This window comes from Polistes dominula, unplaced genomic scaffold, assembly GCF_049000335.1.
Source record: "Polistes dominula isolate Pdom_NZ unplaced genomic scaffold, Pdom_raw_medaka contig_73, whole genome shotgun sequence".
NCBI lineage: Eukaryota > Metazoa > Arthropoda > Insecta > Hymenoptera > Vespidae > Polistes > Polistes dominula.
This window is the reverse complement of record NW_028300951.1, coordinates 4,233,930-4,248,019: the sequence shown is the minus strand read 5'-3', so window position 1 is coordinate 4,248,019 and position 14,090 is coordinate 4,233,930. Positions and strand designations below refer to the sequence as shown.

The following is a 14,090-nucleotide window of genomic DNA, read 5'->3' as shown; positions in this document are numbered from 1 at the left end:
CGATGCCGGTGCATGGTTCGCGAGCCACCCACCGTTATCCAGCCACCTCTACTTCTCCCTTTCCTCTTCTCTATGTCCTCGTGTAATCGATGAAAAATGTTTCAATTTTATCTCGGTGAATTTAAATATTGCCTTGAGGATAGGGAAAAAATCTGTTCGACAAATCGGATTGTTCAATAAAATATGCATTCTATCGTTAGCTTATTCACTTTTGAGCTGAGATCTATTGGGATCGATAACTGTGAATTGTGATCGATCTTGATTCCGTCTAGGATCACTTTACTCTTAATATACTATGCAAGGAAATAATCATTGATTATTCCCATTAGTATGGTAATTTTCTCTAGCGGTCATTTGCGTCAATACGAGAAAGAGAAAGAGTGGGAGAGAGAAGGAGAGAAAAAAAAGAACTTGACTTTTTTCTTGTCGCAATTAACTTAATGTGATGATGGAATTCGATTAAAACTCATAAGAGAAACGATGGGAAATGTGCTGTTGTCCCAATCGATATAACCATATATGCATGTATAAATAAATACATATGTACTATGCCATGTATATTCGGTCGAAATTAGCTCGTTAACTGTTCGAAAGTAGCGAACTATCGTTCTCTTCTTTTTTCCCAATTTCGCAAACGATTTAACATTGCATTCGTGAACATAGGAAATGTGCGCAAATGAATGGAGGGTTAGGGACCCACATATTCTCTACTACTATATTCCATCCTATTTCTATTTCGATGACTAGTTGACATTTAACATAAACCAAGAGATGACTTACTCCTAGTACTTACTGTTTAGTTCTATGGTGACAGTAGTTTTGGGCGGTGGTGCCAAGTGAGTATTACTCGCCTCGCAGGACAATTTGGCATGATGATGACTTCTTGTGAGCCCTTTCACTGTCACATTGCTTATCGTTATGACGTTGCTTTCCCCTTCAGGCCCTTGCGTTTCTCGAACCTCCGTTGGTGCATCGATTTTCTGCGACCCGAGAGACCACACCACTCGCGGTCTCGGTTTGCCTGTCGCACAGAAACACAAAAGGGGAATGAGAGAGACAGAGATGCATAATGTGTGTGTGTGTGTGTTTGTGTTGTATGTGTAATAGAGAGAAAGATGAGAGTAGCTGCACTGAAGAGAGATAAGTTATGGAATCTTGCAAAGTTTCCAATTTCTCCATTACAGAGATGGATTATGGATCTTTAGCCGACCTTGCTACGAATGTTAAAACTTTATTGTTTGGATGATAATTTATAGTGCAATAGATCATTCGTTTGATTATAAATGGTGCATTTATTTTTCCTTAGATGCTTCTTCTTTCTTTAAGAGAAATATAGAATAAAAAAGACCAAATTTTATTACATTTATTAGACTTATGCGAGAAAGGTAAAAGATATAATAGTTCGAAAGTTTCGCAACAACTAAAATTAGGTTTTTAGAAATTGTCGGGTGATACTTCTGAGTTTTAAACAAATTTCTATAATGAAAAAGAATAAAAGAGAGAGAACACTTACTTATTAACAAATAAAATCTATGTAAAATTCTGTTAGAATCAAAAAATAATGTTTTCATCGATATTCTATAGAGACATTTGAAGGAAAATAAGAAAAAGAAGAGAAAGGATGGGAGAGTGTAAATTCGAGGTAACGGGATGATTCGGATGGAATCAAAGATACAATCCATGTTCATGTCTAATCTAGGAGTCGATCTAATCGGATACTAGAACGAGTCAGGAGAAACATCGACATACTCTGTAGCATCGTCAATCACGTACAACGACAGGTCTTATTTGCTCGCGACAACGGCCGATCGACGTTGAGGTCGGTGCTGATGGCATCCCTCTCTCAATCTAGACCCCGTCTGTTTCTCCAATTTATTGGCATCGCTATACCCGATGGAGATGCTCGCAAGACTTCCTATTACTAATTGCGTATGTGCTTGTAAGTTCATTTCGCATTGCCATCAGTACCATCTGGTAATCCAAGAAACTTCGAGAAAGCTCTAGGAAATTTGAATCTATTGTCTGATTCAAAACTTTGTCATGTCTGACTATTTCGATAAATTATATCGTCGACGTTTCCTTTTTAAAATTCTACTATGTGATATTTCTATTCCCGTTTTCTTGCAAACGGTTGAATATATACGCCATGTTTAAAAGTACAATGAATATTCTCATTGACTATTACAAGCGTGCAAAATTTGAAAAAAACCTGAGAAGTATCTCACTGACCCTCCCATTCATAGTATATTAATTTATTTATATTATTTTGAATTACGTTTGCATAGTTAGGCGTATATTTTCGAAATGACGATGATAAAATATAATTTGATATGGATAAAAGTAGGAATTTCTTTCTTAAAAATTAAATCAAAAACAAAATAAAATATAAGCTGCGATAACCAAGCGTTACTTCCGACTACACATTTTCAGTAGTATAGTACTTAACAAACCCCCGTGTATAATCTCGTACTCTCTTATTGCGAATAATAGTCTGAAACTGAAAGCACTACGCGTGGTGTATTTTTAATTAGACAAAACTATAATTTTACAACTATAATATCACGAAGTTGTGGGGAGCTTTTCCTAATATGAAAAGCTTATATTTATAGCTATGTGTTTCTTTACTTTTGTTCGAATTTTTATACATTTCAAATTTAATACCATAACCTCTTGTCTTATAAACGAGTTATCTCTTTTTTTGCTATTTTGCAATGCAAAAAATTCGATTGAGTTTCTGATTAAAAGGACGGTAGATTAAAAACGTTTTCCATGCACATTTCTTCGTTTGCCATCAATCTTTCTTCTCTTTTTCGCAATTCATTTCGTCGATTGAATCTACGATCAATGTTACGTCTATGTTTGATATTTTTTATTCACAGACATAAAACGATGAACTCACAGTGAAATGTTTTATTAATTCTTTTGATAATTATTATTGGAATAAGAGTATATGACACATATAAGCAAAAAGAGTGGATATTTTTAACGATGAAATTCTTTTCTGCTTTTTAGAAGCAAATTATTCACTTAACAAGAGAGAACGAGCAATGGAAAGAATAAACGTACAAAAGCGGGGATAAAGGTTTGAGGAAGGAACTAAAGGGTGCATAAAAGCGAAGATCGAGCGAACGCTTCGCTCACTTGTCTTTCTTCCTCCATAACTTCCGAGGAATTATTTCATTGCCGGAGGCATGAAACGAGAAAGAGTGACGAAGATAGAGAAGTTAAAAGAGAGAGAGATAGCTAGATAAATAGAGAGTGGGGAGGGGCGGAAGAGGGGGCAGATGAAAAGAGAAAGACAGGAAGGAGCTTTATCGTTTTCGTGAAGGCCTTTATCTGTGTTCCCTTAAATTTTGACGATATATAAGAATTCAAACAAAAGATTTTATACAGTTAGGGTAAAGGTTTATTTTAAATTCAATTGATGAAATTTATTGAATGAAATAGGTATTAATGACATATTTTCCAATTTTAGTGAGAATCACATATTTTTCTTTTCTTTAAATAGATTTTCATTATTTGTTCTTTGAAATCTATTATTTTAAAAAATAAGAAATTTATTTATTATCTTAGTTTATTATTTCAATTTATTTGCTTAACAGAATGTTTTTGTAGTAACCGTTTGGATTATGCATTCTCTTGAATTGTTAGATTTTTTATTCGAATAAATTCTTTTAATTTGCTTGTTTAATATTTTGTATTTTTAAACATAGAAGGTATGTTTATTATCTAAGCATATTTCTAGAGTCTATTTGTTTAACAGAACGCTTTTGTTATACCTATATGGATTACCCATACCTTTAAATTTGTATATACCTATATGGTATATGTTTTTCTTATGCTCGATTCTATATACTATATGTACATACATGTATCTATATATATATAACATAATATATACGTATAAAGGTATAATACGGTACATATATACGTGTACTATTAAATTATAGCTTAAGGACAATGTACGTTTCTCCTTTGTGTTACAATGAAAGCTTAAATGAAATTAAAGTGAACATACTTGGATATCGCTTAAAGTACATGTATGTTTATTTTTACTATTCGCGGCATTTTATTTAATCGATATTGCCAAACGACAACTCATATCATTTTATTGTAAAATAATGTGTTAGATAAATCAACAATAACGAATAAATATAACATCAATGCAAATGTGCAAGGGATGAAACTTTATATAAATAAAGTGTAGCATTTAGAAAAATGGTATTTACAACTATATACGCTAGTATTGGAGGATAAAATTTCGATTCATTTGTCTAGCGTACATATTAGAGTACAACGTTTGCACGAAAGTAACGCACTAAAATCAAAGTAATAAATAATGACATTCTACGAGTTTGCAAACGCATTTATACACTAGGCCAACCATTTAATCGATCGATACAATGAAATTTTATAAAGTCATATACTGAATAATTTGATAAAAGTTAGTTAAGCACGTTATACATTTTATTTATAATGTAACAGTTAGAAACAGTTTTATTTTTCATCTCTCGTTTGTTTTTTGGGTACTGATATATTCGCGTACTGGTATATAGAATTAAACGGTGTAGATTTTAGTAGTGTAGAAAAATCGAGATGGAAGAATTTTTGGATGAGGATGAGGAGGTGGTGTGCTGGTGGGGGAGGAGAGGGATGAGATAGAACGTTCCAAGATTTTCATTGCTCGAGCGTCGCGTTAAAACAAACATTTTATCGCGGTCGTCGCGGCGCGCCGTTGTAAAATTGCGTTCGTGGCGACATTCTAACAATACGATGAGGCTCCAGGGAACTAGGAAGAGAAAGCGACGACGATGAAGTAGAGGTGGAGGAAAAGGAGGAAAACGCGGAGGAAAACGAGGAGGAAAACGTAAAGGAAAGCGAGGAAAAATACTAGGAGAAACATGGAAACATGGTGTATTGTGATACAACAATGCAAGCTACAATGCACACAGTGAGGCCTGCCGGAGAAAGCTTTTCGAAGGTGAACGCAGGATAACGTTGCACCACTTTTCAAATCTATCCAATCCGTTCGTTTCTACTATCGCAAACGATATATTGCAAAATTTCACGATTATATAAGCTTATAAAGTTGCAAGGTGAACATATTATGATCTTGACCAATGTCAATTTCGAAACAAGAAAAATGCTAAAAGTGTGAACATTTAACGTAGTCTTTTTAACTTATCTTTTTCTTTTTTCTAATTTTTTCTAAAGTATAACAAATCTATATTTGTATCTATCTGGTATCTATAGGAATGTAAGTATTATGCCTTTTTACGAACCTTTCGAAGAACTAGCCCCAATAAGGTTAAAAACTAAAGCAAACGACAAGTTTTTCTCATGTGAGAATTTTATTGATTTTAAAACGAATCGAGATAGACGAATCGTAGGAATTTAAACGAATTTACGAGGAGATAATATCGTCCACACGTACGATGACATCGATAAAGATCGTTGAGCCAAACGCGCTATATTATTCTCACCGAAACACAACATTTTTCATAGTTTTATGGTACGATAAAATAAATTAAAGTTCCCTACAACCGCTTTTGCTTTTCTTCCCTTCTCTCTCTCTCTCTTCTTCTCCTTTATCCATTTTTTGTCTTCTTTTTTCTTGTTCTTTTTGCGAGCCGGAACGTATGTACATACATACATACCAAGAGTAATGCTTAGCTAGAAAAAAGTTCTACTTTGCCCTTGTGTATGTTGAAGGCAGCGCGATAAACAAGGTTGCATGTATAACTCGGATAAGTTACCTTTAGCTATAGTCACGAATTTCTCTCTATCTTGTTCTTTTTCTCTCTTACAGATCTTTCTCTTCCCTTTGAATCGCACGGGTAACTCGTACCTTTTGCTTTTTACCTGTAAAGACGACCTGCTTTTCATCAAACGTTCTAACTTTATGAGATGTGTATAAATACACGCATTAAACGTTGCCAGTAATTTTTTGTTGTTGTTGTTTTTTTCTTTTTCTTTTTTACATGCAGACTAATGTCTATCAAAAATATTTATTTTATCTGTTTAATTTGTGATAAACGCTTAGTTACATTTGCAGTAAAATATTGATTATTTGAATTACAAATGATACAAATTATTTCTAATTAATTATAGAAATTTATTTATAACACGATAAGAAATAAAGTATGACGGATTATAGATAAACAAATAATCATTTATTAGATTATACTTATACACACAGAGAGAATTTGAAATGTTTTAAAATCGTATCTCTCTTATCGTTAAGGTCGACATTTCTTCGTTAGTTGGTTCGATAACGTCACAGGATAAATCATACAGTTCGTGTGAACCTGCGACTGGCAGTAGTAATAAACAATACGAAGATTAACCTGCAAGACCGCTTTCAAGCTCTCTATCTACGGTATGTTGGTATGCGTACGTTCGCACGATACTTGCGATATAGACCATAATAGACCTAACCTCGTTGTCGTACGTTGATATACGTTGGTCGTTGAATAAAATCGTCGGAGACGTTCGTTATTGTGTGCTTTTATTTAAGGACCCTTGAAGATAATCTGCCGTATTTTTTGAAATATTCAAATTTTTCTCTTCGAATTATTTAAATTCTTCACAATTTATATGCAAGAATGTATCAACATAAATCATTATTTTTTTGTTATAATTTGTGAACGTCAATATTTTAGTATATTTCAATTTTCTTTTATAAGGATTGAAAATAGGTGAAAATAGAAAGAGCCATTGATTTAAATTATTCCAAATTTATCATGTGATTTTCTAGTATTAGGATTGAAAAGCCAGTCGACACATTTTCATAGAGAGAAGATTTAGCTTTCTAAATAAAGACATACCGTCGAGAAGGTGTGAAGAAACTTGTGAAGCTACATGTGAAAAGACAAATCTTCAGTAGGAATGTATTTACGCAAGGTCGACTGTTATGCCGTAAAGACAAGTAGACCGTTCCAAGTATGTCTTTAGAGAGAAGGATGGTTATGTTTGAATTTGCTGTTGATTTGGTTTGATGTTAAATTCTCTAAGAGACGAAATTTCAATATTCGAAATCCCCCCGAGTTCTAATTCCCATGTCGATTTCAAACGGTAACGGTTTATATTAGTGGGCGAACGTTTATTAGAATTTGATAACGAACATCTTATAATAGAATTAGACCAAAGGATATGGTAGGTTTAATTTTATATTAGATTGCATCTTATTCTTTTATCAAATAGTCATGTTTTCTCCTATCATACGTAGTTATGATTTAGCGAATTTTTTGTTCCATGAATATACCTAGGTTTGGTAAATAGTAACGGTGAGAGCTAATGAAAAGGTCAAAATAGAGGTTCTAATAGTTCGAATAAAGTTAGTTTCGATTTGCCGTAATAAATTGTGTTTTTGGAAGTTAGAAGGAAGTAGCGTTAGGAAGAAAGTATGTGCGTAAAGACTATCGATGTAATTTCAATCGATTGGTGTGCCCGTTATCGAAGTTTATTCTTCTCGAGAAGAAATACTTTGAAAAGAAAGAATTCTTCTGGAATAAATCGATAGCACATTCGATAGATAAGAAAATAAAATAAAATAAAATAAGAGATACATATATCGTGGAAAGAATCGCTTCAAATATAAAATCATGGTAATGAGTTTTAAAGAGTAGAACCTGGGCAATGAGCTTTATTTAACGTGTTCGTTGATCCATCGAGGGTACGATTTAACGTAAATCGTCTGAAAATGGTTCGGAAAAGAGAGAAGAGAATGAGAGAGAGATGCAGGAGAGAGTAAAAGTCGTCTTTTCGCGAATCTTGCGTATGAAACGGAAAATCCCATTTCCCTGAAAACCGCGGGATATCCACTGGCACTGTGCCAATTCCATTTGAAGTAGCCACGGCTCTCGAGTCCGCCTCGGTCTCCGTGGTCTTTTCGAAGAGAACCGGAGGTTACAAATCCGGCTTACTTTTTTCGTAGGCGTGCACGAAGAGTCGCGTCCCGTGGTGTCATTCGTGCTGCGTACTTACAAACCGTTGAGAATTTCTCTTTCTCTTTCTCTCTTTGGCTGGACTTTCTTGGAGTACGGCCAATTTTTATTTTCTCCTCCTTTCGTTCGTCTACTTATCTCTCTTGTATTCGTGGTAGAACATGGGCTACGCGACCTAACGCGAAATTGCACCGTAACGATGCACTCCTCGTTGCTTTCGTATCGAGCTCGACAATCACCCTGCTGGATATCGTCTTTCCGTTGTTTGCGTTTTGCTCTTGTTCAACCCGCATCCCGCAAAGAATCTCGCTTTCCAGCACTTTCCAACGTTTATGGATCTAACCCGAAATTGCATTCGATCGAAGAAAGGACCCTTCTTTCCTTCTAGCCTGTCTGCTTGCCCTTCCAATCGTCGTTCTGCTCTATTCCTTTTTGACTCCTTTTATCGAATATCGGAAAGAACGTGACGATAACCTAAGATTATCCTCTCTCCTTTCATTTTCCTATCTTTCATTTTGATATCACTGATTGTGGGAGAGAGAGAGAGAGAGAGAGAGAGAGAGAAAGAAAAGTAGTGGAAGATGAACGGTAGAAAAAAGAAAAGAATGGAAGGTAAGAGAAACCGAAAAAGAGACGGGAAGGCAGGTAGAAAATGATTTTCAAGATGGTTCCGCTCTATTCTCATTTCGTCAGGAGGGTTATAACCAACTCGTTTCTCGTCAGACCTCATTATTACAAGCACTTAGGAGCCGGCGATTTGATCGAGTATGACGGATGTACGTTTCTCCGTTCTTAAATGCCCGGCATAAGAACTTATCATAATCTTGATTTTATTTTCTACGAAGGATATGTCCGATGATGGATCGATATAATTGTATATATTCGTATTTTATACAAATCTGATATGTTGGATGCTCAAGTATACATATTACATATTTTTTCTATACCTATTCTCTATTTGAAATTAGAAGAATTATCTATAAAGGAAAAAGGACTATTCAAAGGTGTCAAAAAATGAGTGATAAGTTTAATTTTTTTTCTTTGTGTTTCTTTTTTCAGATATCATCGATTCATTCGATTGATATAAAAAAATGTTGAATAGAAGATTGTTGAAAAGTTTCGACAAAGTTTTCTACTCACCTCCGTGAACCTCGCAGATGAGGATGAGGTCGGCTCCTTCAGGATAGGCTTCGAGAAGTTTGCTCATGTCTCGTCTTTTCGTGTCATAGATTATCGGCTTCGACGGCGGTACTGCAAGCAGATGAGAAAATACGTTGGTCGAGCGTGATGCACGATATCAATCTTCCATTTTTCAAAGTATTTTATGTCATAAATCCTTTTTATAAGTAGGTTGGTTTATCTATAGGTAAAGGAAAATATACAAAATTGATGCTTCGAGTTTACTCGTATGCATAATCGATGAAGATTCAAACCTGTTTCTAAATTTAATCCGAGATTCAATTTCAATTCAAATTCTAGGATTTGGATTCTCTTTGGGAAGTTATATATGTATATATGTGTATATACGTATATATATATATATATATATATATATATATATATATATATATTGTACTCCCATATTTCTATCTGTGTATTTCTTTTTAATCGTACTATGGTCTTTTGTGCTTGTACAATTTCTTAATAGATATAAACTATTGATCAAAAATTTGGGTAGACTTATTAAATTTTCATTTTGTCCAAGATCAAGAGAAAACTTCTTGGATCTTCTAAAAAAATAGCTGGAACAATTTGCAAAGGGAAAACTAGCAACAAACTAATTGCACTAATGTCAATATTGTGTTAAATATTTATACAGAAAACAAAGTGCTTACTTAAACGTGCGAGACGTTTAACTGCAGTAAACAATAATTTACCAAATGTTAATACTAAAGTAAATTTTTCTAATCAATTTTTTATATATGTAAAATACGATACATAAATTTTAATTATTTAAAAATACTTGTATATATCAATACTTATTCAAACTTTTGGTAGGTAACGTAGTATATTTTAAATTTGTTCAGGGTCTATCGGTTATTACAGTTTTAAGAAGTAGAAATCAAGTGACATAAAAAGAAAAAAGTTTTTACTTATTGGAATGAGAGAGCAATTAAGAGACATTTGAAAGACGACGGTGCCTATCTTTCTGTTGGTTGAAAGTAGTGGTAGTACTATCCATCGCGAGTCCATATTGTACATTATCATTTTCCTCTGGTTTTGAAAATGGAGCCTTAGGCGGTATGTGGTATGCGGCTTGAAAGAATATGCTGGTTAGATGAGGAAAGGGGGAGAGAGATGAGGTAGGATAGCGCAAGCGAATAGGGGGAGGAAAGCGGCTTCTATTTGACTTGAAGCGGCCTCTACCTCCTGCGTTTCCTCTTTCATCACCGGCTTGATCCACGATACAGAGAGGAGGGAAGTGCAAACAGGCCGAGCTCATCCCGATATGTTCTCGGCCGGATGCCTCGTGGAAATTGCCTCGGGTTATTGTCGCCGCATCGCTGCCCGGAACCGCGTTGCACCGCAGTAAGAGATGAACGAATCTTGTTGAAAGAGAGAGGACAGAGAGAGAGAGAGAGAGAGAGAGAGAAAGAGAGAGAGACAGACAGACATAGAAAGAGACTTTGAGTTTCAGAGAGAAGAAGAGACGCAAAGAGTTTCGAAAGTCAATGCAAAAATCGTAGAAAACTGGGAAGCGTGGTACCGTGGCAAAGCTCGATAAGCGAGTGCGATTGTAGTGGTAATGCTTCTTCAAGAAAATATACTTCTCTTCTTCGATTCGAGAAAAGCACTCACTATTCTCCTTCTCCTTTTCCTCTTACTAACCTTTCACCCCTTTCCTCATTCCCTCTATTGCTACTCCGGCTTTCGACTACTTTTCAATTTGTAGTAGGGAAAGCCTCTTTTTTTAAAGACCTTCTTCATCGTTCGAAACTTCTTGTACCCTCGTTAACGTCGACTTTATCTTAATGTAGAGTTTTTATTGCTCTTTATTACGTATTCTTTTATAATATATTTCGTAAACAATGAGAATAACGAAACGGAGGAGAGAATAGAATAGATCGAGTTGACGACATAGGTTTTAAGTGGATCCCTTAGAATTTGGTATGTTCGTATATATAACATGTAAATAAGTATATATATATATATATGCATACATAAATGCAAGTTTCTGTGGCCACACTTCTAATCTTGCTTAAGATTAGAGACGCGTGAGGCTTGCGTCGTTTTAACGTTGATAATGCTACCATTTGGAACCTTTTATGGGCGTCGTGCTTATCCATAGGAATCATCTAGAAAACGACGTTGTCCTTTCTCAACGCAGTGATTTTGCTTGTAGCTTCTGCATTGTTCTCTCTCTCTCTCTCATTCATTTTCTCTCTCTTTCTCTCTCTCTCTATCTCCCTCTCGACGAAAATCGAAAGATCTCGTCGCCTAGGACTATTGTTCGACTATTGTTTCGAAAAGAAAGATACTTTCGTTGTCCGTCCAGTCAGCGCATTGCGTGATTTTCATCCGACCGACTTTTCGTATTACTGGTTAGCGCGAACTCATACATAGTTCCGTAAGTACGACGTTTATTTTAACTGACCCATTTGACACGATAAGAGTTCCATTCGCTTAAAGCGACTACTTACTCTTCGGAAGAATAGAAAACCCACCGCACGACGCTTATTTTATCGATTTTTTCCTGATGGAACGTTTCACCGAATTTCTTTTTAAAGTCGTCTCTTCTACTTACGCGACGATTTCAGAGTTTCAAATCGATTCATACTATTTTCTCAAGACTTTAAGAGTACTTATGTGCTCTGCGAGTTTCGAATAGATTTAAAATGTATTGTGTCTTCGTGAAATTATTTGCATTACAATCGGTATCATTAAAAGTAATAATAGACTATTAAAATGTTTTTATAATGTTTCTCAAATTACATAAGTATTTTATTTGCAAATTTAAACGAAAATAATAAAATATGATAACGATATAATCGCTTAGAATTAGATAAAGAATCGGTTGGAGTCATCCAATCTTTTAAATATTTGACCAAAGATTAGGATTTGTTGAATTCACAAAAGTCTTTCCTTACTTCGGATACACTTGATATATTTGTCGTTGATATAAAGAGGATACGACGCTGTGGCTTTCCTTTAAGAATTATCAAGTCAAACGTAGTATTTTTGTAAAATTTTAAGTTTGAGAAAATAAGAGAAAGAAGGTTAATAATAAGAAAAATAAGAGAACAAATAATAATAAAATAAAAAAATGAATTGCTCGCGAAGTGTTAAAAAAAGGGTGAGAAGAACGAAACGAGTTCGTTACTTGGTTATAGCAATGGTTACCACAAAGAAACTGAGAAAACTTTTATAGAATTTTTAGTGTCGACTTGAACAGGAAGTCGTGAGGTAGGAAATGTTGCTTTCTAGCCTGATACTCGGAGTTAGTGTAGCAGTTATAAATGGAAACTGTCGAGCGACGCCTTTTGCGCGCGAATCCTTACGCATTCAACCGCTAGATCTTACTCTAGAAAATTTATTAACGAAAACTTTCTGCTCCATCGTACTGAGAAGAAGAAGAAGAAGAAGAAGAAGAAGAAGAAGAAGCAAGAGAAGAAACACGATGTTATGGCCAAGCGTACGTGAAACCAACTCGTTTTCTTACGAAATATTTTCCTCTTGTTCCGTTAAACGTCGTTTTCTACTAAAACTCTTTGCCATACAAGATATTACTGCAGCAGTTTCATAAAATTTATGAAAAATACAATAAGTAATACAGTATCGCAACGTTCTTGAAAATTTTTAATGTTTCCAGCTTATTTTTCTACACGAATTTCATTTGTTATTTGACATATATTTTAATTATAATATGCAAATATCTACAAAACACATTGGCACGATCTGTGTTTTTTTTTTCATAAAACTCAGCGCGCGTTTGTTAATTTTATTTGGGGATCAAAAAATTAAATTTAAATTATAATTAATTTACGAATATATAAACAGAGAAAAAACAGGATAGTTAATTTTGTTTATAGATATGCAAAATTATTAAATGATTACAAGAATGATATTCTCGATGAGTGATTTTACGTAATTTTTCTTCTATGTTTATTTTTCCCTTCCTCTTTTTATTGAAAATAAATTTTTTATTGGCAAAGCTTAAACGGGCAGAAAAAATTAAACAGCTGAGCAAAAGACCTCTTTTCATGTCAAAGAGAAGTTATTTCCGGGGTTACGAAAAAAATACTAATTTCAAAGCTCATAAATGATGACGGGAGAGTTGCTTGTAAAAACAGGGTGATACGTTTTATCGTGGAAACTATTACAATGTTGGATAATTTTTCTCTTTTCATTTTGCATATAATATAATTTTTGTTAATAAATAAATTTATTATTATTCTGCAATTAATAATTTAATTTAATTTCCAATATATTCTTTAATTAATGATGTATAACTCATCTTTATTGAATGGATATCTAATCAATTTCGGATGCTAAAAATCAATATCAATAAATAGTACTAAACAATCTATATAGTATATCAGCAATAAGGTTTTCAATGTTTTACTAAAGATGATGCGTTATTATTAAACTAGGCCACGATATCATAACTTCGATGACAGTTTCATTAAATGCATTACTTCTATCTTGCACCGCACGGTTACATTTTCTTCTTTCTTAAGTTAGTTCAACTTAATAAATATTAATATGACTCGCATGAGAGAGAAAGAGAGATTTATGATCGAATCAATTTTGCGTCAATAATGCGGTTTGATTTCTTTGTAAGATAAAACTAAGTGAATTTATTGTTTTTTGAGTTGTGCTTTTGCTTGACGTTATGAAGAACCTAGGAGAAACTAATATTTATCGAGAAAATTAGAAATTTATGCCGAGCACGTTTCTCGTACTCTTATTTTAAGATGGTACGGAGCATGCAAACGAATGGAACAGAAAAGTAATATATTTTTGCTGCTACCGTAAATAAGGAAAGAAACATAGCCTAGATTTCTTATGACCACCGCAAAACGTGTCTTAACAGTTTTGCTTTGGGTATCCTTATTCTTTCACACTCGCATTAATATCTTGTATAATTGTAGTATACAATGTTGTTAGATTTCATTTCATTGTTTAAAGGCACAACATATTAAA

General features: G+C 34.1%; 1 protein-coding gene across 2 annotated transcripts in view; it reads right to left on the bottom strand.

Annotated features, from left to right (window-relative positions):
- Nucleotides 1–14,090, bottom strand: part of LOC107063997 (nephrin) — a 133,681-nt gene that overhangs the window by 64,183 nt on the left and 55,408 nt on the right. For both annotated transcript variants that reach the window (XM_015316229.2, XM_089172390.1), the window contains exons 5-6: nucleotides 9,087–9,197; nucleotides 794–1,021 (exon numbers count right to left, since the gene is read on the bottom strand). In XM_015316229.2, coding sequence (XP_015171715.1) covers nucleotides 794–1,021; nucleotides 9,087–9,197 — 339 coding nt within the window. The remainder of the gene's footprint in view (nucleotides 1–793; nucleotides 1,022–9,086; nucleotides 9,198–14,090) is intronic.